Source organism: Vidua chalybeata, chromosome 1 (genome assembly GCF_026979565.1).
Source record: "Vidua chalybeata isolate OUT-0048 chromosome 1, bVidCha1 merged haplotype, whole genome shotgun sequence".
Lineage (NCBI taxonomy): Eukaryota > Metazoa > Chordata > Aves > Passeriformes > Viduidae > Vidua > Vidua chalybeata.
The window spans coordinates 151090716-151118329 of NC_071530.1; the positions used below are offsets into that span (position 1 = coordinate 151090716).

Here is a 27614-nt window from a genome sequence, read left to right on the forward strand (position 1 = left end):
TCCTGGTCACAAAGAGGGATTATCCCCTCACCCTCTAGGGCAAATATGTTCTGGGTGAGGAAGGGTTTCACACCATTCCAGTGACAGTCAGAATATTTTAAGTCCCTGAAATTCCTACAGCAGAAGAGCACAGAGAGTGGAAATCCTGCAACAAGGGAAATATCTGAGTTTATTTAGTTGAATAATCAAATCAGGTAAGGGCAAAATAGGCCAAAGTCAGGTCAGATGAGAAACTCTCCTGATATTTCAGTCGATTAAAATGAAGCGGGAAAAAGACATTTCTTCTTGCACCAACTCAGCACAAGCCTCAGAGTCCCAAAACAGTAAATTCAAGTTCTTTTTTCAGCTAACCTTTTTCTTACTTTTTTCTTTCTTTCTTTCTTTCTTTTTTTTTTTTAAGTTGAAGTCAGTTTTTAAGTGGTGTTTTTTTCAGAAAGAAGAAGACAAAAAGCTTATTTTGAAGATGTCAAGATTTGATTCCCTTAGAAAAATACAAAACACTTTATGCCACTAAGTGGCTCTGTAAGATTCATAAAATCTGATTTTCTACATTATTTCAATTTTTTGAATGTAGTATTGTCTGAGCACATGTAGGAGGGATGAAATCAACTCATCAACTCTGTATCAAAAACATGAAAGCTTTCAGTGAGCTTGGGAATCCCTGGTTTTGCAGGATATGAATTCATAGGATCAGAAAATGGTTTGGGTTGGAAGTGACCTGAAAGATCATCTCATTCCACGCCTTGCCATGGGCAGTGACACTTTCCACTGGACCAGGTTGTTCCAAGCTGTGTCCAAATGGCCTTGGACACTTCCAAGGATGGGGCAGCCACAGCTTCTCAGGGAATTCCATTCCAGGTCTTCCCCACCCTCACGAGAAGAATTTCTTCTCAATGCTCCATCTAAATCTAAATTCCTTCATCATAAGGCCATTCCCCTTGTCCTATCCCGCCATGCCCTTGTAAAATTCCCACTCCAGCTCCCTTCCAGACATATGAATTAACGAGCTGAAAGTTGATAAATGTACAAGATGAAACAACTGAAAACCACACAGGCACTGCAGGCTCACTTTAATTTAACAGGATCCTAAAAATCCCTAAATATATCCTAAAAGTAAGGAAAATGGCCACGTATTCAAAAAAAATCATCACAAACTGCGGCAAGAATCGAGCCGAATGTACACAGCAACCCTCCTTTCAATTCCTAATGATTAAAAATCAGCTGTAAAAACACCAAAAACTGCCTTAAACTCATCCTTGGTACAAATGAGTGTTGCAGGAACAGGTCTGGGACAACTTCCTGCTCCGTGATGGGTTCGAGCACGCCCGGAGCAGTTCGGATGTGATAAGTGGAGCCATTAGAGCCCGTTGTGTCAATAATGGAAATTTCACAGCCTTCCTTAATTACGTGTAAAAAGGAGATCCAGGGGAGCAGTTGGGCTGTGCACACACACAAGGCCTGCCTGGAAAGTCAATAAATATGATTTATGTCACTGAACGAGGCAATCTCTTTGATTAAAAAAGGAGATGAACGACAAAAAAAGGCTAAAAACAAGGGGAAAAAAAGAAACAAAGCAACCTGGTCTAGTGGAAGGTGGCCCTGCCCTTTGCAGGGGGGGTGGAACTGGATAATCTTTAAGATCCCTTCCAACCCAAATAATTCTATGATTCTATAAAATAATTTGTATATGCAGTAGTTCCATCTTGGCTCCTTCTTTAAGCTGTCCTGAATAAGCAAATTAAGGACCCCATCAGTCCAGTCACAATAAAGAAAGAAGAAAATAAAAATTATCGAGTAAAAATTATCAAGAATGGACGATCTTTTTCTCAGTTCTGTTAGTGCTTGGCCTCACACGTCTTCTCCGCTGTTTACGGAATCATGGAATTATTACAGCTGGAAAAGACCTCTGAGATCATCCAGTGCAACCATCAGCATGGTCAGATCCACCACTAATCCCTGTCCCCAAGTGCTGCATCCACGAGGCTTTTGAGCACTTCTAGGGATGGTGATTCCAGAGTGCTCCAATGCCTGAGCACCCTTCCAGTGAAGAATTTTTTCCTAATATCTAAACCACTCCTGGTGCAACGCGAGGCTGTTTCCTCTGTGAATACCTCTGCATTTTGGATCTTGCCCCAGAAAGGTAGGGATGGTGTCCACTCTGATTTTGAAGGGGATTTCAGTGGTTTGAGGCAGTTAATCCATCACTGGGCTGCATCTATTCCAGGTGACTCCCTACTCTGAGAGCCAGGAGCAGTGATAAGGCAGTTTTTCATTAATTAATGAGTGTAGGTCCAATGACTCTCTAGGGATTTTCATCTGGAACTGTCAGAAAGTAAGGAAACAATAATGATTACAGTCAAACTGGAAGACTCCAGGACAAAATTGGAAACCTTATGAGTTTACCTAGCACAGGCAGGCATTTTCCAGCCTCATCTTCCTTTCCCACCTCCCATCCCCATCCTGTCCGTGTTCCTCCAGTGCAGTTTTGGCCATCAGTCCTCATCCCTTCTCCACACGACCTCTCTTTGCCCGTTCTCTCAGACCTCCCTCACTGAAGCAACCCCTGATCTTGTGTCCTGTGGGAATGGGCCGTGTGGGGATGGATGATGACAATTTTTCCCTCTTTAGTGTATTTCCTGGTTTTAATTCCCACAGTGTACAGTGGAGTTCTGCCCCCCTCTGCTGGAAGAGCTCAGCGCCTCCAGGTGAGCTCAGTACCCTCGAATTTCCTGAATTGGAAGGGACCCACAAGGATCAGTGAATCCAGCTCCTGGCCCTGCAGAGAACACCGCAAAAATCCCATCAGGTGCCTGAGAGTGTTGTCCAAATGCTTCTTGAACTCTGGCAGGGTTGGTGCAGCTCTTGCTGGTTTGTTCTGCGAGGATCAGGTTGTTCATGGCACTTTTGGCCATGTCCATAGACCATGAAAAGCCTAAACCTGCTCACCTGTAGCTTCTCTACACTGTCACAGGTTGGGGTGACTCTGGAAGAACTTTTGTCACTGGTCTGTCCCCTCAATGCTTTTTTCCCCCACTTTTTCACTGATTCTGGCAACAAAGGCAGAGTTCAGTTGTGGAACCAAGTCGCACCTTCAAAAATTTCCTTCTCACGCCTGCCAAGAGTTTGTGGTCAAAGAGTTGCAAAGAGCTGGAGATTCCAAGGTCAGCAGCTCTCCTTGAGGCATCTTTGGCCTTCAGATCATCTCTGCCTCTCCAACCTGAGCTCAAAGGGATCTCTGGGAGGTCCATCGGGCATTTATTCTCTGTTGTAAACAGAATTACTCCTTTTGTTTCTCCAGCTGACCCACCCAAGTGCACATTGCCAGTTGCATCCCACCCTGGACCGTTTTCCTTCATTGGAGAAAGACCAGGGATGGAGCAGGGAATGGGGCTAAATCCATCTGAGTGCAAAGATTTTCTGGAAAAGGATTTGCAGAGGCAGAGTCCTTTAGCTGAACATCTTTGGGGCCAATCAATCTATTGCTAAAAATAAACATTTTGCTTCAAAACACTTTGAGCTCCTTTCCCTGCTGTGTCCCCTGACTCCAGCCTGGATAACCCCAGGATGATTTAGAGGTAATGAACCCGAGGAATTGAGAATGCATCAGATAACAAAGCCCCAGCTCCTGAGTCTCTGCTGGGTGTGGGTGCTTATCACTCACAAAGGCTCTTTGGTTGTCAAATGGAGCTGATTGAGGTCTATTTACCTAGTCCTGTCTTGCCTCAGCTCTTCTGTGAAATTCTCAAACATGGGTGGGAATGTGATTGTCCTCATTTCAAAGGTTCTTCTCTCAGCTGAACCCAGCAAGAGCCCTGCAGGATCCACAGTCCCACAAAGGGCCGCTTCTCCCAGCCTCATGGGCTACATCTGACTCAGTTTCAGGATCTGAACAATTCAGTGCATTTCATTTTTATGTCAACCACATACTTTTGCTGAGAAGGAAGACTTTCATAAGCCAGATAACCCCAATAACCCCAAATTTTCAGAGGGCAGTAGATACTTGAGTCACCCATGAACCAAGGAAGAAAGAGCAGAAAATGAGGCAGGAAGCAATTGAAGCAGATATTTCAAAGTTTTATTGTATAAATCTACAAAAGGCTTTGCTACAATAGCAAATCGAGTGTAGCACTATTCTACCCACAGGCTCTAGTGGCTTGGTGTGATCTTGTAACTCCAACATGACACATGAGGAATAAACTGCCTGATCCATTCAGATCCAGGGCAGGTGATGTCGGCTTACAAAGACCTTTTGGCTTCAACCCCTACAACCTGCAGCAATTTGATGTGTTTGCCTTTTGCACAAGGTTGCTTGAATTAATAATATCTCTAGTAAAAATAAAAACTCTAAAGTTGTTTAATCAGTAATGCAAAATCACCTAGGGAGGAAAAAAATGCAGTGGTTGAAATCTGCTAAAGTTCTAGAGGTACAACACATCCACGCTTCTCATTCACGTGACTCTGCCCCAGGAAAATAAACTACCAGTCCTTCCTGGAGAGGCTGGTAATAAAAACCAGGGTGCTACAAGTAAAGCTCCAATTTGCTTGGAGCAAAAACTGAAATCAAATCAGTCCAGGAGATTCAGTTCTGCACACTCCAGAAAGCCAGCTGAAAATGCAAAAAACTCAGGACCAAATGACCAAGTAGCACAGACAGGCTAATTCCCTAAAAGAGCAGGAAAAATAAAATGCCTATTGAGGCAGTCTAGTCCCTTGGAAGAGACTGTGGAAATTAAGCACCTCAAAATCAAATATCATTTAGACCTTAAGATGATGCCTGGGAATTTGCCTTTACATGGTTTTATGGAATTTTCCAGTCCTGGACATTTTTGCTGAGCCTTGTTGGAATGTGCCTTAGGTCTCTCTGGCTTAATTCAAATGCAACAAAACACCACAGAATTTAAGTAATGTGGATTTTTTTTTTTTTTTTGCTCAACACACACACACACCCCACACTGACACACACACCCACACCCACACACAGGACAGTTGGCTCTGGAAGAGAGAGGAACCAACTGGACCTCTTCGGCTGAGAGATGAACCAAAACTGTCTTGTCCAGCTCACTCGAGCTCTTTTTTGGGCTCCCTGGGTCTGGATGGAAAACAGTCACTCCAAAGCCAGCACAAGAACCCCAGTTCTTGCAGTAACTCTGGCCCATGCAGACCCAGAGAGCGCCTGCTGTCTCACAAGGCTCCTTGCTGGCAAGACAGCTGGCCCAGATGTGCAGGCTCCAACAGTTCAGACAAGCATCTGGACGGTGGGATGCTTCTCCAAACTCCGGGAGCCCTTTGAGGTTTGGAACTGATACCCGCATGAAACGACTCAGGAGAGGTGAGTTACAGCATGGCCAGCGGGGAGGGTTCGTAGCCAAGGCAGGATCAGCCCCTTGGCAAAGTTAATCAGGAAAGTTTTTTTCAGTGAGGATCACTTTCTAGTGAAGATTTCTTTAGGGGAGTCCCAGCGGCCCCAGACTGCAGAGGTGCAGAATCCTCTCCACAGACAGTCAGCATCCCTGCTGTCCCCAAAGCCTGGACTTGGTTCTTCTGTTCTGGCCTCTCTTTCCATTCTCAGCACTTTTCTTCTGTGCTTGGAGTACCTGGATCAGCTCAGGCTTTTCTTTGTCCTGCTGGAAGCAGCTTCCCAGTTTCGTTCTGGCTCTCAGCACCTTGAATGTTTGCATTGCACTGCATGGGAGGCTCTTTGGTGCATGATTTGCCATCTGTCTTCCTGCAGCACTTTCTTCTCCCCTGGGAAAGCTCTTGGACACAGAGAAGGAATCTCAGCAACAGCAGCAGGGATTGCTGGAAAAGGAAAAAAAAAAAAAAAAAGAAAGATTAGATTTTTGAAGTGAGGAGAAAGGGGGACTTCTAAGGAGCTGGGATTAAATTTTGTTGTCCCTGCAGCCTGGAGGACCCACCAGCTGTTGGGGTCTAAGGATTTGCCGATGGTCCAGCCAAGGGAAAGCCACAATGTGCAGTCCCTGGAGCATCAATTATTGGGGCTGGTGCTTGGGTTCTGACACCAAGGAGCTGAAATCCCACCTCTCTGGTGGTGCCAGGCTGCTGCAGCCCCTGGGACTGAGGTTTCCAGACCAGCTCAGGTGTTTGCACCTGGGCTGTTCAATATCTCAGGTCAGGGCACTGGGGAGATTAAGGAAGGGCCACGAGGTAATATGGGATGTAATTACCTGTGCCAGTCTTTCCTTCAGGTGGTGGATCTGGCTGTTGGTGGCTGAGGGTCCTGAGAGCAGGTCTGATGTTGAGGCCTTTGTTTTGCAGCTTTTTCTGTGGCTTTCCTCCCAAATGCTGCATGCTGCGAAGTGATTCCTTCTCAGAGGAGGATCTGAGTGAGTCACTGGAAGCAAGAGGAGACAAAGCTTGTAATACACGGCCAGCTCATCCTCAGCAGTGACTCCCACTCCCCCATCACTCAGCCCGGGTCATTAGTGAGAAATGCTCCTCTCTCTGCACACAGAGCTGTTGACAAACTGGGAACAAGTGAGAGGAGAGCTCCCACCATTCCTGAGACCAGCTCCCAGCAAGGATGCAGAGCAGACCAGCAGCTCCTCTGGGCTGTGCATGGACCTGGGATGTGCTGCCTCAGGTGGGGACTCAAGCCCAGAGGTTCTCCATGAAGGACAAGGCAAGTCGTGGGGCAGGGAATTAACAAGCTTCCCATTCTTTTGCCACATTAATCAGAAAGGATTGATATAGGATATCAGGGATACTGCCCTCTTTGGAAACTTTTCCCATTCCTGTATTTCCCTTAGGCTGGCTCTCCCTTCCCCCTTCTCCCAGCCCCAATGCTTCATATCCCATTTCAGCTGAGTTTTTATCCCAGGGCAAGTTTTCTACAGGACATTCTACGACCAGTTTAGCTCTGAGGAGAGAATGCCAGAGAGCTGCCTTACCTTCAGCCTCTTGGAATGAGTCACAGTAAAGGCCTTCTGAGCCACCAGGGCCACATGTCACCGCTGTGGCAGTGCCAGGAGCATCCCAGGGTCACTCCTGCTGCTGCATCCCTGCTGTTTATTTGGTCTGGTGGTGGATGCAGATGATGCCCAAGATGTGTCCAGCCTCAGGAAGCTTTGGAGAGCCAAACTTCAGGAATGTCTTTCTTCTCTCAGTCCTGTCATCAAACACTGGCCAGAGGTGAGTGCTGAGCACTTCCTGTCTCAAACATGGAAGAAGTCACAAAGTCCAAGTCCATCTCCATCTGTGGCGAAATATTGCAGGAATTCTTCTGTGAGCAGACAACACTCTGTCCTCAGGTGCTCCAGAACAGGGGTGCCAGGCTTTCCAGGAGCATTTGGAGTCCGTCTGTGTGAGCAGAAACTCCTTGCAGCGACGCAGAGGCTAAAACTGGGCTGGGGCACACAGATCTCTCTCTTCGCTTCTTTTGGCTTTTACATGGCAAAAGCTCCTGTTGTCTCCACACATCAGCATGGACTCGATTTGCTGCTCTGGGGATATTTTGCTCTGAATTTAGGGTGTGTTTGTTTGTTTCATTCAAAGAGTATGGATTTATTTCCCTTCCCTCCCCCCCAGTCTCTCTCGAAAGAGCTCTGGTGTCTCCTCTCTCTACCTTGAACACCCTCTCTTCTCTGAAAGGAAGGAGGCTGCTTCTTCAATAAATGAGCTCAGAATTTAATTACAAAACCTGTTTCCTGCTGAATGCACAGGATAATGTGCAGAGAAAGGATGAAATCTGCCTCTGCACTGCAGTGGCCTTGAATTAGAGTGAGCAGAAACTAAACAAGAAGTAAACCAGTAAGAGCCTCTTGAGAGGAAACACATTAAAGCAGGTATTAGGTGCAGTGAAATGAAAACCACAGAAAATAATCCAGATTGTTAAAGCTTTCAGTTCCTGAAATAATAGGATTTTTTTCTTCTTCTTATAACAAAAAATAATCAAAAAATTGCTTTAATCCTTTGGAGCAAGTAAGAGCAGGAGATTGCCAAGTGAACAGAAACCCAGAGGTTAATCAAAAACAAGCAAGGGTCAAAAAGAAAGCTGTCTCCTCAGGACAGGGCCACCCTCTCAGAGGAGGGAGGAGAGAAGGAAAAAGAGAGATCCAGATGGGTAGGAACCCTCCACCAACTGCTGCACTCGTATGAAGTCCTTGAGAGCTGCCAGTGCCGAGCGGCCGCTTCACAAGTTGGGAATTGTCTCTAGTTTCTTGTCAGGGAATTCTCATAAAATTGGCTGTTCCCCGCAGTGGTGCCAGCAGGGTCCCCAGCACCACCGCTTGGCACGGCCTGGGTGAGGGGGGCAACCCCATCCTGGGGCGCCTCTCCCACACCACCTCCCTCCCCCCAGGAGCAAAGCCAATCCCTCTGCTCTGGGCTGTTGGACTGAGCACTCCTCAGGTCTCGTCTCAGCCAGAACTTCCCTCCAAGGAGAAGCTTCCTAAATAAGCCCCCTTCTCCCTTCCACGGAACCCAGACCCCCCTCAGGGGAGCTCATATGACAGTGGCTGGGGGGCTGGGGGGCTCTGGTTGAGTCCCATTGCTCGGCACGGGACTGGCGGTGGTTGAGGGGGGCACGGTCTCCACGGAGTCTCCTGGCTGAACCTCAGGGGTCCTCTGTGGGCTGGGCTCCTCAGAGTGCTCCATGTTGCCTTGGACTTCCTTCCCCCTCTGGATCAGCTGCTCTAAGGTCTTGGGCAGGGGGTAGCTCAGGAAACGCTTCAGTTTGGGCTGGAGGGTGCCTACCACGTACTGGATGATCTCCTCCTCATCTGCATCCACATAGAGGGTCTGGTACAGGTCTCTCTTGCGCCAGAGGAACTGATCCAGGGGCTCCCCCTCTTTCTGGGGCAAATCCAGCTCCCTTTTGATCGCATCCCTAGTCAGAGTTCCCTCGCTGTACTGCAGGAACTCCTTCTTGAACTCGACCCAGTTTTTGACGGAGTCCTGCTTGTACTCCCACCACTTTTTAGCTGGGCCGTTCATGTGGTTTTGGATCTGAGACAGCCAATACTCCTCTGTTCCACCCACCTGCTTTAAGTATTCCTCCAAGTGGCTCAAGAACTCCCGGGGATCCTCAAACACCTGGGTCTCCACCGGGGAGGCTGGAGCCTCCTCCGACACGGAGACCCACTGGTAGGAATCGTGGCCCTGAGGGATGCTAGGCAGCTCTCCGGGAGGAGGGGTCAGGGCATACATCTGGCTCATGTCCAGGGCATAATCATAAATCTCCCCCTCACTCGGCCTTATCTCCGGGCCTCCCACCCCGACGGACACCGTCTGCTTGCCCTGCTCCCCAGGGCAGTATTTGCCTCCCATGGACTCCAGGCGGTCAGCCCACTTTTCCAGGCGGAAAAAGACCTCCTTCCAAACATTCATCTCCCTCTTGACCCACCTCTCCAGGTGGGCAATGGTCTCCTGGCACCTGGCCAGGCAGGCCTTGATGGACTTCTTCCATCTCTGGTTTTCAGTTGGGACGTGGTCCTCTAAGTTGTTCTCCAACTTCCCCACGGATTTCTGCAATCCCTTCAGCTCCCGCTCCACCTGCTTGGAGACCTCTGTCAGGAGGTGCCGGTGGGTCCTCCGGACATGCTCCAGCATTTCTGCCCTGCACTTCCCTATCTGCAGGATCACATTGGGCTTGTTGGCAACTCCACGGTGCCCCTGGAAGGAGTGGACGCCCGCGCTGGTGACATTGTCCAGCTGCATGGCTCCGACCGTGCGAGTGGCAAACACGGAAAGAACTGGGTTATAAGCCCTGGCACTAAAGCTGGATCCCAAAAACCCCCACCACAACACTTCCTGAAAGACACACAGAGACTTCTAAACCCCCCTCCAAGGACTTTTGGACACAAACACAACCCAATCAGATATCACCGCAGAGCGAGCTGGTCGGTCCACGTGGATCCCAGAGAGAGTTGTAGGCAAATTTCTCCCGGTGCCAAGCTGGAAACGCTGGTCTCACGTGTTCAGGGGTGTCCCAGAGAGAACCAGGATCCTCCAGGAACAGAGAGAGGAGTTGGATAGGATGTCCAATCCCGCTGGGAATCTGGAGCGCCGCAAAGTCCCCGCCGGAGAGAATCACAGAGATGCACAAAGAAGCTGGAAGCTGCAGCAAAAATCCGGGTGATTTCTCCTCGGGCAAACTAGGTGAGTCAAAAACCGCTTTCACTGGAGATGCAAAGAGCTGCTTCTCCTCCCTGTCTGAACTGCCACTAGTCCAGGCTCCTCCATCTACTTATACTCCACGCAGCTCAACATGTGGGTGGTGCCCAGCCTCCTCTGGCACTCTCAGCGCAGCGTTCATTGGAGGAAAAGCGAGGCCGGTGTCTGTGGCAACCCAGATTTTGGCAGCCTCCCCTCGCTCGCCACCCCCTCGCTCACGCCCCCAGACTCGACGCGAGAAGCACTTGAAAGGTGCTGGAGACAGTTGGAGAGATGGATGAGTAATCGCACCTTCCGCCTCTGGGAGCGCAGGAAAAACACTTATTCCTTCCACAACTCTTTACTCAGCAAGGTCATCATTAACATGCGTCCCCTGGCAGGGCTCGGGGAGGGCGGGATGAGGAGGAATCCGGTGTGTCAGACGCCCACGGGCCCCCCGCACACCCCCTGCGCTCACACACACACACACAGGGTGAGCTCACTCCTCATGCAAATGCCTGGGAATGGTGGTAAATCGGCAGCGGGGAAAGAAAAAAAAAAAAAAAAAAAAAAAAAGGAGAGAAGAGAAAGGAAAAGCAAAGAGGAGGGGGGAAGCAGAGGGGGAAACACTCAAAGGAGCCACTTCAGCACAAATTGGAGTGCTCTGGACTTTCTCAGGTTTTGGTAGGTGGGAGTCATCCCCGCGGCTTAATTGCACCAGACCAACCACTATCTTGGGAATATGGGTGAGGGAGGGGGACGACATCCTGGTTTTTACAACGAATTAAATCCGCCCATCAAAAGCCTGTTCTGTACTTAGCTTTGAATCAGATGCTTAATCAGTGAGCCAGCCCACCAGCGCAGATGAAGCTACATTTGTTCTTTGCTCTTGACAAGGCAGGAAAAGCCAACCATAAAAGGAGTCTCCGGGTCTTACATAAGCCAGAGATAAAGGATTCCCTAATCCAAGAGAGTTTCCCTGCCGGAACACCCCCAGAGAGGTGCTGAGGACATCTGGGCCTTCTCATCCCTTCCTAGTGCCAGTGGCTGGAGGCAGTGGGATGCTGACCCATCAGGATAATCTAAAAAAGGGGTTTGAAACTGTTGGCAGCAGGGTGGTGATGGAGGGGTGCCCTGCCTGTGCTCGGGGATGGTGGGCAGTGTGCCTGCGAGGCTGAGGATGAGTCCTCACTCCCAAAGCTCCTGGCTCGGTGTTTCCTGGTGGGAATTCAGCCATCCCAGAGGAGCAAAAAGGAGAGGAGGCAGAGCGTGTTTCAGTGAAGTCCTGCTGGAAGGAGGCCCCGGTGAGCCCAGGCATTTGGTTAAAGCAGAATCACAAACTGGTGGTGGTTAAGTTCAAGGGTGTGAGGGGCAGGGGTCAGGATTCCCTTTTTTCTCCTCAAATCTATGTGGTGCAGGAGGGCCGGTGTCTGTTCCCTAGCAGGTGATGGTTCTCGGGGAACAAGAGGGTTACTTAGGGCAGCAGCAGCTGACCTAGAAGGGCTGCATGGCTTGGTTGAAGGGAGGGAGGGTCAGTGAGTGGGGAAGGGGACCCTGAGGATGTTACACAAAATTCCTAATCGAGCAGCCCCTCCCAATGCCACTTCTTTTGACTGCCCTCTGCCTGGCTTACTTCTCCAATTTCACCCAGTTTTCCTAAGATTTTGGGGCAGCTGTGTTTGTGTTCAGAAAAAGTAAAGCGTCAATCACCTGAGGGGTTGGGACAGATCTGGAGCCTTTTATGCTGCGGTCTCAGCGCCTCAGAATCTGCCTCAAGCCTGCTCTGCCAGGAAGAGATAACATGGATTGGGAGAGACTCTGCAACCTTTATACCTCTGGATTGGTGCAAAGATATTCCCTGGAGAGCTTTTCACCCAGAAACCCCAGAAATGACCCATAGGATGGGGTCAATATAAAGTGGCATTAACTCTGCAGGTTACCTGCATTCAGCCTCTCCTTATCCCATCAAATGCCAGAGTCTGGGATGAAATGGCTCCTAAACCTGCCCTGATAAATGAGTCTCTTTCCGGGCCCTGCTGCCTCTCTTTGCTCCTCCCTTACTTTTTCAGCTGGGGAGCAATCCTGGATCTGAACGGCCTCATTTGACACTCAGCGCAGGATCTCAGGATTATTAAGGATGAAGGAGACTCAGGAGGTTTCTAGCTCAACCTCCTACTCCGAGCTGAGTCAGCTGCTGGGTCAGCTGAGCTGGTTTCAGATACTGAAAATCCCAGGAATGGTGATTGCTTGGAGGGAAAGTCTTTCTCCTGGTACCCAAGCTGAGTGTCTTCTCACCAGCCACCAGAAGATCCTGGTTTTATCTCCTTGATAACCCCCTACAGGGACAGGACACTGCTGTTGGGTCCCCCAAATCCATCACTTCTCCAGTGTCTAATCCCACACCAGGCACCAGTTCTGACCATCCCAATGGCCTGAACTCATTCCCTGTGATCAGTGTCTTGTATTAAGAGGCTCAGACCTGATTGTAGCAGCTAAATATGATCTAAAATGCTCTGACTGGAGGGGGATAATCACTTCCACAATCTCCTGGCTGTATTTATGCTCCCACAATCCAGAATAATTATTCTGCTACCAGGACATGCTGCTGTACCATTCTCAGCCTGCTGAGCACTCCCAGTTCAGTCCAGTTCTCCCAGTCAGTTGCTGCCAGGGACTCTTTTCCCCCCAGAAATTCCAGAATTAGCCCTAGCTGAACATCACCACGATTCTCTTGGCTCTTCTCTCCAGCTTTTCCAGGTCTCTGGGTTAATCTCATTCAGCCTCCTTTCACAGAGCTCTCCCCCTAATCACTCTCCTCCTAATTCTGTGGAGGTGGTGGGGGAGGTGGGAGAAGCGAGGACGAATGGGGGATTTCCTTCTGGACCTGCTGGGGAACGAGTTGCTGATTAAGACGTGTGTGATAAGCATTTTCTTTGTATTTCTAATTAAAGCGAGGTGTGTGGGAAGAGGAGGAGGAGAGAGGGGAGCCGGAAGCCAAGGGAGGAGGGAGATGTGGAGCGAGGTGATGGAGAGAGGCAATTTGAGGCAGACAGGCAGATTCCGGGCACAGAGAGTCAGACAGGCATGGAAGGACAGGATCCACGGATTGGGACAGGATGGGGAGGAGGCAGAAGTCTTCTGGGTGGCCACAGGGTGTCCAAGATAAGAGAGGGGCAAGAAGAGCAGAAAGGAAAGTGGGAAGTGAGGATGAGGGCGAGCAGTTTGCTCCAAAAGAGCTCAGCTGAAGCAAGGGAAGGAGAGAAAATAGCAAAAAGCCACATCTCATAGCTCAGCAGGGATGGTGTCAACGTGGGTTGTCTCTCTAGAGCTTCCTGGAGAGTTTTAAAGCACTGTAGGTTAGGATCAGATCCAAAAAAAAAAAAAAAAAATTAGGAGGGAGAAAGGGGAAAGCCAACAGACCAGTTAAAGGCAGCAAAAAGAGCATGTGGCAGTGAGCAGCAAGTGAGTCTTCCCCTGAGGGGAGAGGGACCAGAATAAAGGGACACTGAGTCACTGGCACCTTCCCCGGTGCTGTCACTGTCTGCTGAGGACACAATGCACCCAGAGCCTGGTGGCACTCACCCCTTGGCATCAGTTCAGGCTGTGGGCTCTCTCTGCACCTCGCCTTAGAGCAAATGTGTTTGGTTTGGGTTTTTTTTTTGGGGGGGGGGGGGGTTGACAGGCCTTTTCCACCTCATCTGGGTGAGTGTTCTGCTCAGAGGCACCTTATGGCAAGAGATGTCACTCCTTGGAGAGCAGCCTGAGCTGTGAGCCAGATGAACCTGGTGGGTGAGTGAGAAGGGAGAGAGATCCCGAGGGAAACTTGGGGAAGTTTCTGCTGCAGCTGATTTTGTGCTGCACGCGCTCTGAAGAGCTCTGGTGGATGCTGAAGTGACCTCCTGTGCTGACAGGGTCCCTCCCCAGTTGTGCACTGAGATGTGCATTGTGTTCCTCCTCGGAATCGCTGTCTGGAGGAGCCTTTCCTCCACCCAGGACTCTTTGAAGCACCTGAAATTGGAAGCCTGAAGCCATGCAGGCAATTCATCCCATATTCTTGCAGGAACTAATATCTTCTAGTGGTGAACAAGGGATTTTCTGCATTATCCTGTATTCCCTGTGCTAGAATTTTCCCTTTCCCTTCCATAATTGCTTCCTCTTTCTAGAAGTAAGAAAAAGAAAATAAGAAACCACATTTTCCCCCCCATCTGCCTCCACATCCTTTCAATCCCTATTGATTCTCCTACAGCTCACCAGACAAAGCTGCCCAGTCATTTGTTTGGGAGCAAAACCCTCGGAAGGAAATAAAATTAAGAGGAAACTAAGGTGTTGAGCTTTTAAACTCGCAAGGAAAGAAAGAGGGAAAAGAATAGCTCATTTAATTTGCACCATACGTTTCTATTCATCCGTCTCCAGCCCTGGAACACTTTATTGCACTGGAGCTGGCACTCACAACGCAGAGTTTTGCTTTTAAAACATGGTTCACACGTCAGTAGGTCCTTTGTTCCTGGCCACCCATTGTCCCCCAGGCCCACGTCACTTACTGGGAGGGTGTGGAAGCAATTGGGAATCTGAGGGCATCCCGCTATCAATATTACCCCATAATGATGACTGTTATTAGTGCCGCTCCTCCTGGTGCAGAATTCTCTCCGTATTCCTTTTCATCTGGAAAGCCCTACTTTGAGAGGAAGATGAACTGCTTTGTTTTCCAACTAAAAATATCGCCTGTGTTTTGCAATTCTCCCCTCTTCTTATTTAATGAGATGTTTGTTATTTTGGTTTTCTTGCTGGGCAGAGGAAATGTTAATGAATCTCTCCTTGTGCTGCTTTTTGCCTCCTCAAGCCTGCCTGAGGCTAAAGCAAGGAAGTCAAAGGAGGTATCAGCATTTTTCACACTCTGGCGTTGGCTGTTATGACCCTCCCGAGGTCAACACAAACAGAAAGACATCTCCAAATGAACTTCATTTTCCTCTCCTGCACAGCCCTGACAGAGCTGGAAAAACACATTTGTCGCCGTGTCAAAGGGCCTGGTTCACAACTGGTTTGTGACATTTCTTCTGCCACATTTTACAGCTGAGTTTGGCCCACTTTGTGCCTCACACTTGACCCCTCACCCACCTGTCCCCCTTCAGGGTGTCCCTCTAAGTGTTCCAGTAAAAGTTTCTGATTTTAATGCTTTTTTTTTTTTTTTTACTCCTCCTCAGCAGCAAACACTACAAGTCACAGGTCTGCTAAAAAAAGGGAGAGCGGTGGGGCGGCTGTGAGGAGCAGACCTGGTTCCTCTTGGCTGACAGAGTCCCACCAGGCCAGGAGAGCTCTGCTCCTCATCCTCTGCCATCATCCCATGGAGATCTGCAGATCATTTGTGACCCATGGAGCCAGGCTGCTCCTCCCTTGCATCCCATTTCAATCTGGGCTTCACACTGACACCTCCAAGGCCGTGTGAGAGGAGTGGTGGTGGTGGTGGTGGTGGAGCACTGGGATGTCACAGCCACACGGGGAAAATGGGGCATGGTCCTTGCTGGTGGCATCAAATCCTGCCCTTGATGATGATGACCAAGGGAAGCTGTGCAGCCACAGGTTTTTGGCTGTACCAGCTGCTCAGGTGATGGGGAGTGAGGGGCTCAGGCTGCTCCAGACCTTTCCTGCTCATCCTGCTGTTCCCATGGGTGAATCTGTGTTAAGCCTCTCTTCTCTTCTCTCTCTCTTTCACTTTTATTAGCACCTACATGGATTTTTCTCCTGCCCTAGAGCACATGGGAAGGACTTTAGGGGTGGTGGGAGCCTCATTTTCCATCAGTGAAGTCAGACTGGCTCATGGGAAGATTTGCATCTTCGGACTCCCTGCTATGGGTTGTGTGGAGGATGGAGAAATGGGATTGCCCTGTGGCCATAAGAGAAAATCCTGCCTTGTGGGGGTGAACAGCCAGAGCTGATTCCGTGGAGAATCCACCACAGCCCCTCTTCCACATCAAATTACAGAGTCCTACCTCTCCTGTGAGTGGCAACACCTCTGCTTCCATGAGGGAATACGCCTGAGGAAGCTAAGGAATGCTCAGGGAAGGCTTTGCACGTGGTACTGCAAGTGTCCTCCAAGGTATCATCCAGACATTTCCCTCCCTGCCTGAACCACGGATCAGTTACTGCCTTGCTGAGTGGATGGATGGGTTTTGTCTCTTCAGGAACACCCTCTAAATGCTTTATTTTCCCTCATCGGGGCTGAAATCCCAAAGCATTTCCAAACCTGTCCAGGATTTGGCCACAGAGGTGTCTTAGGACAACACCTCAGATAGGTTTAAGGCCACGTTCTGCCTAATTTGGCACCAGGATTTCAACCCAAGTGTCCTCAGTGATGGGACATTCCTAAAAATGAAGGGAAAACCTCAGTGCTTTATTACAACTCATTTTGTGGGCATGGTTTGTACCTATCTCTGAACAGGGATGTGTCTGTCTGTCTGCATTGGGCTCCATTGGGGCATTCCAAGGGACACCAAGGGGACACGGATCCTTTCCATGATCACAGCAGGACACAAGGCTGCTGTTCCCAGCCCAATCCATGTCCCCAGAGCTCTGTCAGCTCCCTGCTCTCACAGCCATCACCACCATGAAGACACAAACTAGGCCACTGTTCTCCTCTTTTTAGCAGATCTATCACCAAGCTGTGACTCAATTTACCTTTTTTTTCTCCACCTCTCCATATTGCTTCTCCTTCTTCTAAGATGTTTCCCTTATTTTTGTCCCCATCAAGCACTGCTGTTAACAAAGGACTTCCTCTAAGCATGCTCGCTAATCTCGCCTATCCACAGGGAGCCACAGCTGGAGCCAGTGCAGAAATTGTCCCCTTGTCCCAAATAAAAAACAGAGCACCTGCCTCATGTGGCAAAGAGGCTCCTGCACCGCTAGGAACAGCAGGGGTGATGCGAGGTCACTTCTGGAATAAAGGGAACCTCATTCAGCCCATCCTCATCCCAACCCAATTCCACCAGCATTCCCATTTCCTTTATTTAAGTACTTGTAAAATGAGAGATGGGTAATTAGGGCCAGCAGGGAAGCTTGAGGGAAACAGAATAACGTGAGAAACAAGCAGCAGACTGCGCTAATTTCTTCCTTCCAAATCTAGGAGGCCCCAGACGTCACTAAAAGCCTTATTAAAACAGGGGTGGGAGGAGCTGGGGAGTGAGTTGCTGTGGAAAGATTTTCAGGAGTTCCTTGCTCCAAAAAGCCTTCACAACTCTTCAGCACATCACTTCCCCAGCACTGAACACAACTCTTTGGTGGTCTCAGGCTGGAGGTCATAGAATCCTAGAAAAGTTTGTGTTGGAAGGGAACTCTGGAGGGCATCAAGTTCCCACCCCTTTTCCATGGGCACCTTCCATTAGTCCTGGTTGCTCCAAGCCCCATCCAACCTGGCCTTGAACACTTCCAGGGATGAGATATCCACAGGATTAGAAGCATAAACTTGGGACAGGAGTGATCCTGACACCAATCTGTTCCTTGTCCCCACAAGATCATGGGAATTGATTCTATCTCCCTTCTCCTCAGGTTATTTTTCAAGAGGGCTGGTCATATCTAGAAAAAAAAAAAATGCTGATGGAAATTTTTGACCCCATAGATCTGTTGAATCTCAGCAAGACCAAAAGGAGGAGGGAATAATAAGGAAAACAAGGGGAGGGGGGGAAAGGGAGGGAAAAAAAGGAGAGAAAGAGAGAGAGGAAAAAAGGGGGGTTTAAAAAAAAAAAGGAAAGAAAATAGAGAAAGAAAAGGAAAAAAATATAACAGTACAGTGACAGCTGGAGTTATTGAGCCTGATTTTAGTGATAGATCCCTAAGGACTGCAGAATTTTTTGTTCGTGTCCCTCAGACATGACGTGGGCCGGGATGATCCCGCCATAGGGCAATCAGGATGGGATGGGCAGCACTTCCCTGTTGCTGGGCTCCTGCTCCCAGCCTGGCGGCTGCTGGGGAGGCAGTGGCAGCTCGCTCCCAGCACCATGGGACCGAGCTCTCCATGGATCCCCGCAGGAATGCTGCGACAGAGAAAGGGAAGGATTTTGGTGTGTGTGTGTGGGGGATGCAGGGTCATTCGTCCAGCCCTGCCAACACTTCCCTGCCCATCGCCGCTCTCTCTCCCCTCTCACACAGAGTGCTGACCTTCCCGGAGGAGCCTCAGCCCCCACTGTGGGGGAGGATGCGCTATCCTGGATTTCCCACCTTGCTCCCCCCGGTTTTTTGATTTTTTTTTTTTTTTTTTTTTTTTTTTTTTTTTTTCCAGCAGCCAGGCTTGGCTGCGGGGAGGGAGGGGGGGGCGAGGCGAAGCGGCAGCTCCGCGTTAATGGGTTCCTTGAGGAGAAGCCGAGGGTAGAGCATCCATCCCTGCAGGTACCTGGAGAGCCATGAGCCATCCTGGGATGAGACACCGGCGGTGGGCGGGAGTGCGGAGGAGAAGGGGGGGAGTGGGAGAGGGGCAGACAAAAGGGATGAGTAGTGTGTGTGTGTGTGTGTGTGTGTGTGTGTGTGTGTTTGTGTTCTGGGGGATCTGCCGCACGCTCCTGCCTTTCTTCCACCTGCCTGCCAACAGGGAAGGGAGGCAGATGCCGGGTGAGCTTTCCAGGGGGTGAAAATGAGCCACGGCAGCACCCCCAAGGCATTGCTAAAATGGGGATGCTGTGGGCATGGCTCCCCAAATGTGGTGCCTACTCTGGGAGGGTTAAAGCCAGGTTTTCTTCTCTTTTGGAGATGCATCAGGGAGGGGCAGAGAGCCCCTGCAGTGCTGCTTTGCTTGGAGCCAGGAAGGCTCTCTGAAGGGATCATACAATCCCAGAATCCTAGGATTTGGGTTGGAATGGACATAAAAATAATCCCATTCCACCCCCCTGCCATGGGCAGGGACACCTTCCTCTGGACCAGGCTGCTGAGAACAATGTGACAGAGGGGGAAACCCTAAGATCTGGAGTTTTATGGCCTCCACAATGCAGACAGGCAGATCCTTCCTTCCCATCCACTTCTGGTTCTCCAAAATCCTTCAACTCCCTCCCCAAGTTTTGTGAGGGTGACACAATCTCGCCAGGGCACCCCCAGGTATCTGTCAGTGGTTGTGCAGGAAGTGTACTGGAGATGAAATCTCTACCCAAACCTCGAGTTTAAGTGGGGATGAGGAGGTGGAGTTTGTATTAAAATACAATAAGTGATAATACATAAGTGATATGTGTTTATCACTTACATAGAATCATGGAATTGTTACTGTTGGAAAATACCTCTAAGATCACTGGCACAGGGTGTCCAGAGAAGTTGTGGCTGCCCTATCCCTGGAAGTGTCCAAGGCCAGGTTGGGCAGGGCTTGGAGCAATCTGGGATAGTGGAAGGTGTCCCTGCCCATGGCAGGGGGTGGAACTGGATGATCTTTGAGGTCCCTTCCAACCCAAACCATTCCGTGATCAGCAGTGATCAAATTCAAAGATCGCCAAGTCCAGCTGAACTCAGCACCACCACTGTGTTCACCACTAAACCATGTCCTCAAATCATTAAAAATGAGCCTGGTTTTGTCCAAAATAGACATGGGATAGGGTTCCCTTCCCAGGAATTTTGGGAAACCATGTTCAGAGCACGTCTGTTTTAACTGGGACACGAATTGTGATTTCTTCACAGATGAAGATTTCTGACTGCCCCATCAGCAACAGTCCAACTTCTGCAAGAGCTTTGCATTTTGATAATAATAAACATCCATCAGGCCAGACCAAGGTATCAACCTGACTGTCTTAAATCTCGGAATACACACCCCAGGCTGTGCATCCCAGATGTCACAGGGAAGCCAACACCAGAGAATTGTTTAGGTGGGAGAACACCTCTAAGATCATGAAGCCCAACCATTAAATCAGCCCTGCCAATGTCCCCAAGTGCCACATCTACACATCTGTTAAATCTCTCCAGGGGTGGGGACTCCATGACTGCCACGGGCAGCCTGCTCCAGCATCCATCCCCCTGACTGTGCACATTTGGTCACACAGAGCACACAGAGATCCCACCAGGAGTGACCCAGCCTTGCTCTAACCCAGAAGTGTTCACCTAAGGCACAGACGTCCAGACCAAGAAGGGATCTGAACTCACCACACCCAGGCTGAGCACCCCTAAGAGCACCTTATTTCCTTTCTTAGCCCCAAAACCAGAGGGTTTCCCTTCAGGCTGTTGGGTCTGGATGAATTTATGGTTTGCATTGAAGTCTTGTGAGTTTAGGGGAGAGCCCTGAGGCTCAAAAAAGCAATTACCCAAGAGCTTCCAGGTAGGGTCCTGCCTGATTTCTGAAAGGACAACCCCTTCTCCTTAATTTGGGCACTGATTGACCAGCACAGAACTTTCTTCCTCCTCTCCTCTCCCTAAGTATTTGTACAAGATTGCCTGTGACATTTAGAGCAGCTAAAATTATCTCAATTAAATATCTCCACTGGTTTCCCTTTGTTCTCTTTTCCTTTCTAGTTGTTTCCTTCCAGACAGCTGGAACATGTTCTTTAGACACTCTTTAAAGACAAAAGGAAAAAAAAAAAAAACCCTCCCTACCCCAACACCCAACAACTAAATCTCACATAGCTTCAGCTCAGCTTTATTTAGAAACACAGTTGAAATAAATGTTGTGAAGAATATTTTATGTTGCTCCAGGATTCATCCATAGGAGACAGGAGAGTGCCCAATAAAGTAATTCCAGATTGCAGGTCTGGTGGAGGTGTGGGAGAAAGGCATAAAGGGTTGTGCACTGATTTTTGGGGGATACTTGGTACCATGAGATAAAACACAGCGTTGTTGTCCTCTGTGATGTCCCCCCTCTTGCCCACATGTTCATGGTGACAACACCTGGCCCTGTCGACTGACCTTTCGTCTTTACAAATTCCCTGCCAATCTGTTCTGGGAGAGAAAATTCCTTCCCAGCATGAAATTTGGCAGCTGCCTCATCCCTGTGCCTGAAGCATGAATCACCAGAGTTAAGTAACAAACCCGTTTATACATCAAGATGCAATCACTGTCCAAGCAATCATTCCCTGCTTTTCAATGTGAAGCCCATTATTTGTAGATTCTGTTTATATTCATCTTTCCCCCCCCTCCACCATTTTCTTCCTTTTTTTTTTTTTCCCTGTACCTTCTGGATGTTTTGCAAAACAATGAGAAACTTCAGAAGGAGGCAGGGATGTTAAGCAGAGGCAGAAAATATTTCCCAGCCCCCAAGAATTGTTGTTTACTATTCATTTTAGGAGTTTCTGGGAAATCTCTCAGGGAACCTCACCAAAGAATGTTTGGCAAGAACAATTGGTTCCCTAATGAAGTTCAGGGCCACCTGGTTTATGCATTAATATCTTATAAATATATTAACACACCCCTACACACTTTAAAACACCTGTTATTTTTACAAATATTTTCTTGGTGCTGCTCTTACATCTTTTTAGCATCTATTTCATTCCTCTGGTCTACTGACAATTATTAAATAAGTGATTCCCAAATGTGTTTGGTTTATTCTGCTGAAAATGGAGTTTAGCTGGGTTGACGTAGCAGTGGGTGATCCACATTGGAAGGAAGATGTGGGGAAGGCACAAGCACTGAGAGTTTGTGGGGGCAGAGCAGGATCTGCCGATGTTGTTAAGGCTGGGGAAAGCAGCAGGACTTGAGCTGAACCGCAGGATTGCAATATTCAGGAATTGGCACAAAGCAAATTTAGGACAAGGCTTGTGTCTCTCAGTGCTCGCTCCAGGACTCTCAGACGAGCTTTCTCCTGCTGCCTGGTCAGCTGTGTCCATGCAGGACACAGCCACGGACATGGACATTGCTCTCTCTTTTCCACACGGAGCTGGGGTGCCCTCATCCAGCCCAGGAAGTTCTGCCTTTAATACGTTCCTACCTCTGAAACTACGATTTGGTGAGCACAGACCTCTGCTTTTCCAAATTTGCTCTTTCACTCTGAGTGAAATGCATCCAAGATGCTGTCCAGAGAAGCTGTGGCTGCCCATCCCTAGAAGTGTTCAAGGCCAGGTTGGAGCAGCCTGGGATAGTGGAAGATCCATGGCAGGGAGATGGGAATGAGATGATTTTTAAGGTCCCTTCCAACCCAAACCATTGGAGGGTTCTAAGATCTCTCAGGTCTCTCACTTTGAGAACATCCACTACAAAACACTAGAACATTGGTTTTCGCAGAAAAAAAAGGGGTTTAAACTTGGGGAGGACTTAAATTCCAGGTCTGGGGTTTGTTGTTTGTGGGTACTTCACCACAGGGCAGATTGCAGATATTCACCCAGGCCCAGATTATTTCTGCATTCCTCCATCCAAGGTCTGTGTTTACAGCACAGGGATACTGCACCTCAGGGCAGCAGAGCTGTTATTCCTAACTTAAACAAAAAAAAAAAAAAAAAAAAAAAAAAAAAAAAAAAAAAAAAAATTAAAGAACCCCTAGTGCCACCCCCCTGAGTGATGGACTGACAATCTCAGCGTCTTTCAGACATCAGACTTCAGGAGGGAGAGGGAATGGCTGTGTGAGGGGCAGAGTTTGGCAGCTGGGCTTCATTAACTCTGTTTTTCAGAGCTGCATTTGTGTCTCCAGAATAACAATGATGTTATCCCAGGCCTCATCTTCCATCCCCTCACGGCCCCTGTGGTGGGAAGCATCCCAGTGCCCTTTGGGCCATTATCTCTTTCTTTCCCTAAAATAATAAACTGCCATCAAAGTGAAGTTTTGCAAATATGGTTTGTTGCTTATTGGAGCCTTACATTTCAGAGGTGCTGCTGCTGTTGCATATTCTGTACAATTTTATTTTCAAGCAGTCCATTTTCCCCTAATGGGCTCACCTGGGGGTCTGTTCAACCAGAGGGGAAAATGGAGCTGAGCAAACTTCCTGCTGAGAGACCTTTACAAACCTCAAGAAACCTTCCTCAGAAACAGGAGTTCCATGTTCCTAATGAGATAATTTTCATAAAAATGAAAAGAGCAGAAAGAGAAAATAGTGACAGCAAAATAGAGATAATCACTAAAAATTATTTTCAGGTAAACGGAGAGCCCTCTTGGTGTAATGAGACAGAAAAATTTCAAGAAGCCTAAAGGAAGAAGATGTGTTTTTTATGACACATCAGAGCCAAGTCAGGGAGTGAAAAGCAATCACATCCCAACCCTGCAGCTGGATGTCACTCCCCTGGTGCAAAGCTGGGGAAAGAGTGAGGAAATGGGACAAAATCCCATTGGGGCAGTTTGGTGCCACGATGTCTGCAGGAAAAACTGACATGGGTGACAAATTTGATGTGCTGAGTTGGGTGAAAAAGGTCACCTCTCTTTGCCTCCTTCTGGGTGATGGCCTTGCCAAACTAAAAAAGAGTGAATTCCACAAGAGGTGGTGAATCCAGACTGGAATATAAAGGCCAGCACGGCTCTGGACAGGGACAGGGAGGTTGGGATCATTTGGTGGCAACTCTCAGCAAATCATGGAATCACAGAATGGCTCGGAAATGGGTTGGAAAGGACCTTAAGGATCATCCAGTACCTTCCACTATTCCGAGTTGCTTCAAGCCTGTCCAACCTGGCCTTGGACACTTCCAGGGATGGAGCAGTCACAGCTTCTCTGGGCAACCTCTGCCAGGGCCTTACCATTCTCACAGGAAGAATTTCTTCCTAATCTCTAATCTAAATCTACTCTTCTTCATCTTAGAGCCATTCCCCCTTTTCCTGTCACTCCAGGCCCTTGTGAATTGTCTCTCTCCATTTTTTTGTGGGCTCCATCAGGTACTGGGAGGCCACAATTAGGTCACCCCAGAGTCTCATCTTCTCCAGGCTGAACATTCCCAATTCTCTCTTTTTTTTTTTTCCTCACAGCAGAGCTGCTCCATCCTTCTGACCCCCTTGGTGCCTCCTCTGGACTCATTCCAACATCTCCATGTCCTTCCTGTGCTGGGACCCCAGTGTTGGATGCAACATTCCAGGTGGGATCCCTCCAGGCTGGAGCAGAGGGACAAAATTCCTCACTTGCTGCCTGCAGTTCTTTGGATACAGCCCAGGACAATTTGGCTTTCCAGGTTGCATGGATGTAATTCCACAACCTTTGAAAGCTGCTTCTGCCCGATGGCAGATGGATATTTGAGAAAGCACAGGCAGATCAGGCTGGAGTGGCAGGAAAACTGGAAGAAATGGGAGGAGGGAAAGCGGGGACAGAGGGATGGCCTGTCATCTGTTTGTCATGGCCAGAGCCTGAGACACCCGCGTGGGAGCGGTGATTAAACAGTTGGCTGGTGGCATGAAATGACACCTCCAGCACAGCTCTGCACAACGTGCCAGCAAGGTTTCACAGGCTGACACCATCCTGGTGCCTCCAGAAGCCAGAGCGTGAGGACAAGGAGGTGCCAGAGGAGATGCACAGAAGAACATCCAGCTCAATACCCAGCCTGCAACATTTTCTGTGAGTTAGTCCCTAAAAAAGGAAAAACAGCAGGGTGTTATATCGCCAGATGCTCTCCTGATCTCCAGAGATTTGTGGCTCAGGGCCCTGCATGAACCAAAGTAGGAAGTTCCATATTTTCATGCTCTTTGCAGAGGTTTTTTTTTGTTTTTTTTTCCCTCCATAAATCTTCCCGGTCATCTTTTAAACATTTTTACAGTTTGGGGATTTATAATAGCAGGGATTTGCACAGATAACCAGACACTGTGTGAGGAAATTCCTTCTTTTCCTTTGTTCCAAGTTTGGAACTTGCTCTTTTCCAATGATAACCTTTAATTCCTGCATCAGAAGAATCAATAAGTCATCAACCCCTAATGATTCCTCTCTAGATCTTAAAATACCCTTTCTTTGTGTAGATCCTCTAATATCCTTCCCTTTACTCTTTCTTTCTGTTGATTGGATAAACAAGGTTTACACAGCAATTCCTTCTGCAGAAGGCACTTTTTTGAGGGCTTTTTTTTTTAATACATCCTTCATGGGATGAAGGCACCAAAAAACACCCTGAAGAGTAATCAAGACGTGAATGACACAGGAGTTTTTTGTCAGGGGAAATGGTGCAGGGAAGAGAGGACAACAGGAGATATCCCAATATTTCACTCCTTCCAATTCATTCTCTCCCTACAGAGCTCCAGCCCTGAGGTCTGAACTTAGCTGGAAAAACAGCTTTAATTTCTTCCTCTTCAGTAAGGAAAAGTCTGATCTTCCAACTTCTTCCATGTGACTCGTCAAACTGGCACCACAAGTCTGACTTCTGATGACTTTGCCCACAGACTTTCAGTTCTGGTGTTTCACCAGCTGAAAAACCCAAGTTCCCAGTGAGTCAGCTCCCCAAACTTCTAATTTATCTGCAATGTAGCACTTCCATCAAGGCTTGTTCTTTATCAGATCCTTCACTTCATCCTTTCCACCAACACTGCTGAGCATTTGCAAAGCGGCAGCGGAGCTCAGCTTTCCACAGGAATTCTGTACCCAGCTGAAACTTCAGTATTTCCAGCAAGGCAGAGTGGGCTGTCAAATACCACAGTTTCCATGCTGGGATCATTTCTTCCTGTCTGAGGAAAGCTGGTGGGAAGCCGCTTTTCCTTGACAAGGAAAAAGCTGCTGAAGCAAAAGTGGGACAGCTGGAAAGGCAGAACCAAGTCCTAGTGAGACAGGCATCCACATCTTCCCTTTCCTAGGGAGAGCCTGCAGATGGATCCTTGTCACCCTCTGAGAGCCATCAGGACAGGGATGATGGCAGCTCTGTGGAGTGACAGATTAGTTCAGCCTCTGAGAAAACTCTGGAGCCTCCAACTTCAAAAAGATGTGGAGTGAATCCAAAGGAGGCCATTGAGCTCCAAGGGCTGGGGGCCCTCTGCTCTGGAGCCAGGCTGGAAGAGCTGGGAATGTCCAGCCTGGAGAAGAGAAGGATCCAGGGAGACCTCCGAGCCCTTTCCAGTGCCAGAAGGGGCTCCAGGAGAGCTGGAGAGGGACTTGGGACAAGGGATGGAGGGACAGGACACAGGGAATGGCTTTAAATTGACACAGGGTAGGGTGGGACTGAATATTAGGAAGAAATTCTTGTCTGTGAGGGTGGTGAGGCCCTGGCAAAGGTTGCCCAGAGAAGCTGTGGCTGCCCCATCCCTGGAGATGTCCAAGGCCAGGTTGGATAAGGCTTGGAGCAAGCTAGTCTAGCAGAATGTGTCCCTGCCCATGGCAGGAGGTGGATCTGGTCCTTTCATATCCTTTCTATCCCAAACTATTCCATGTTTCCATGTTTTCCATCTTGTCTGGCTGCTACCACTGCAGATGTGGCTGTAAGAATAATTCCAGTCTTGGGTATTTATCCACCACAGCCACTCCCACTTGAAGACTTTTGATAATTGTTGACCTTTCTGGGGTCTGATAGTTGATGTTTGGGCGAGGTGTTTATATATCAAAAAGAGTCAAGTGTCCACTGAGCCAGTTTGAGTGGCAGAAGTCTGAAATCCCATCGTGTTCCAGCAGTTTTTGGGAAAATCTGAGCCTCAGCAGAGCTGAAGTAGCTCAGCTGGGAGAGCGTTAGACTGAAGATCTAAAGGTCCCTGGTTCAATCCCGGGCTTCAGCAGACTTTTCCTGCACTTTTCTGTGCCCACGGCTGGGCTCTCCAGTACAGGAGAGACCTGGACATCCAGGACAGAGCCCAGCCAAGGGCCAGCAGCGCTGGCAGGGACTGGAGGGCTCAGGAGCCTCTCTGCTGTGGGGAAAGGAGGAGAAACTGGGCCCAGTGGCCTTGAGGGAGTGTGGAGTTCCCCTTCTCAGACATATTCCCAAGTCACCTGGAGGTGGTGCTGGCCAAGGGGCTCTGGGTCCTGCTTGAGCAGGGCTTTGGAGCAGGGACCTCCACGAGGTCCCTTTGGACCTCAACCAGTCTGAGCCTGTGAAAGAGGGACAGGGTTTTACAGTTCAAGTATTTTAGCAAAAATCATGATCTAAAGGGATTTTTGTTCCTTCCACTGCCTCTTCACAGTCCTATAGCATGGACTGCCCTGAGAAGAAGCAGAAAGGTTGACCCACTTTGGTGTATGGCCAAGCAGGAAATCAAAACTGGGTTTGGGGAGTAGGAAAACCCCCTGAAAGTGATTTTTAGCATAATCACAACTGACCTTGAAGCAACCTCTCTCCCCAAAATTTGTATTTTCCAGGCTAAAGGGTTCCAGTGTATTTACCTGTTGTTTATAGGGAAACAAATCTTGATAGCAGGGCTGAAGTAGCTCAGCTGGGAGAGCGTTAGACTGAAGATCTAAAGGTCCCTGGTTCAACCCCGGGCTTCAGCAGAGTTTTAGCAGTTGGAATCAATGATGCATCCCTGGAAGTGCCCAGGAAATGACTGGACATGGCACTCAGTGCTCTTGGTTGGTTGACAAGGATGTGATGGGTCAAAGCTTGGACTGTCTCTTGGAAATCTTCTGCAGTCTTAATGGTTCCATGGTTTTATCCTTGTGGGTCCTTCCTGCTCAGGGTACTCTATGATTCTCTGATGAAGTTTTCTACTTTTTCCTGAGCGTTTCCCGTTTTTACCCTGACCCTTGTCA

General features: G+C 48.7%; 1 protein-coding gene and 2 non-coding genes across 3 annotated transcripts; 2 read left to right on the forward strand and 1 right to left on the reverse strand.

The window, feature by feature from the left end:
* Window positions 1–4053: 4053 nt before the first annotated feature.
* ARC (activity regulated cytoskeleton associated protein) lies at window positions 4054–10123 on the reverse strand. Its single transcript, XM_053966081.1, has 3 exons — window positions 6909–10123; window positions 6186–6352; window positions 4054–5799 (listed from the first exon to the last, which is right to left on the reverse strand). The coding sequence occupies exon 1, from the start codon at window positions 9673–9675 to the stop codon at window positions 8461–8463; it is 1215 nt and encodes a 404-aa protein (XP_053822056.1). The 5' UTR covers window positions 9676–10123; the 3' UTR covers window positions 4054–5799; window positions 6186–6352; window positions 6909–8460.
* A 16451-nt stretch (window positions 10124–26574) lies between these two features.
* TRNAF-GAA (transfer RNA phenylalanine (anticodon GAA)) lies at window positions 26575–26647 on the forward strand. Its single transcript has one exon. It is a non-coding gene; the product is annotated as a tRNA-Phe (tRNA).
* A 636-nt stretch (window positions 26648–27283) lies between these two features.
* TRNAF-GAA (transfer RNA phenylalanine (anticodon GAA)) lies at window positions 27284–27356 on the forward strand. Its single transcript has one exon. It is a non-coding gene; the product is annotated as a tRNA-Phe (tRNA).
* The last annotated feature ends 258 nt before the right edge of the window (window positions 27357–27614 follow it).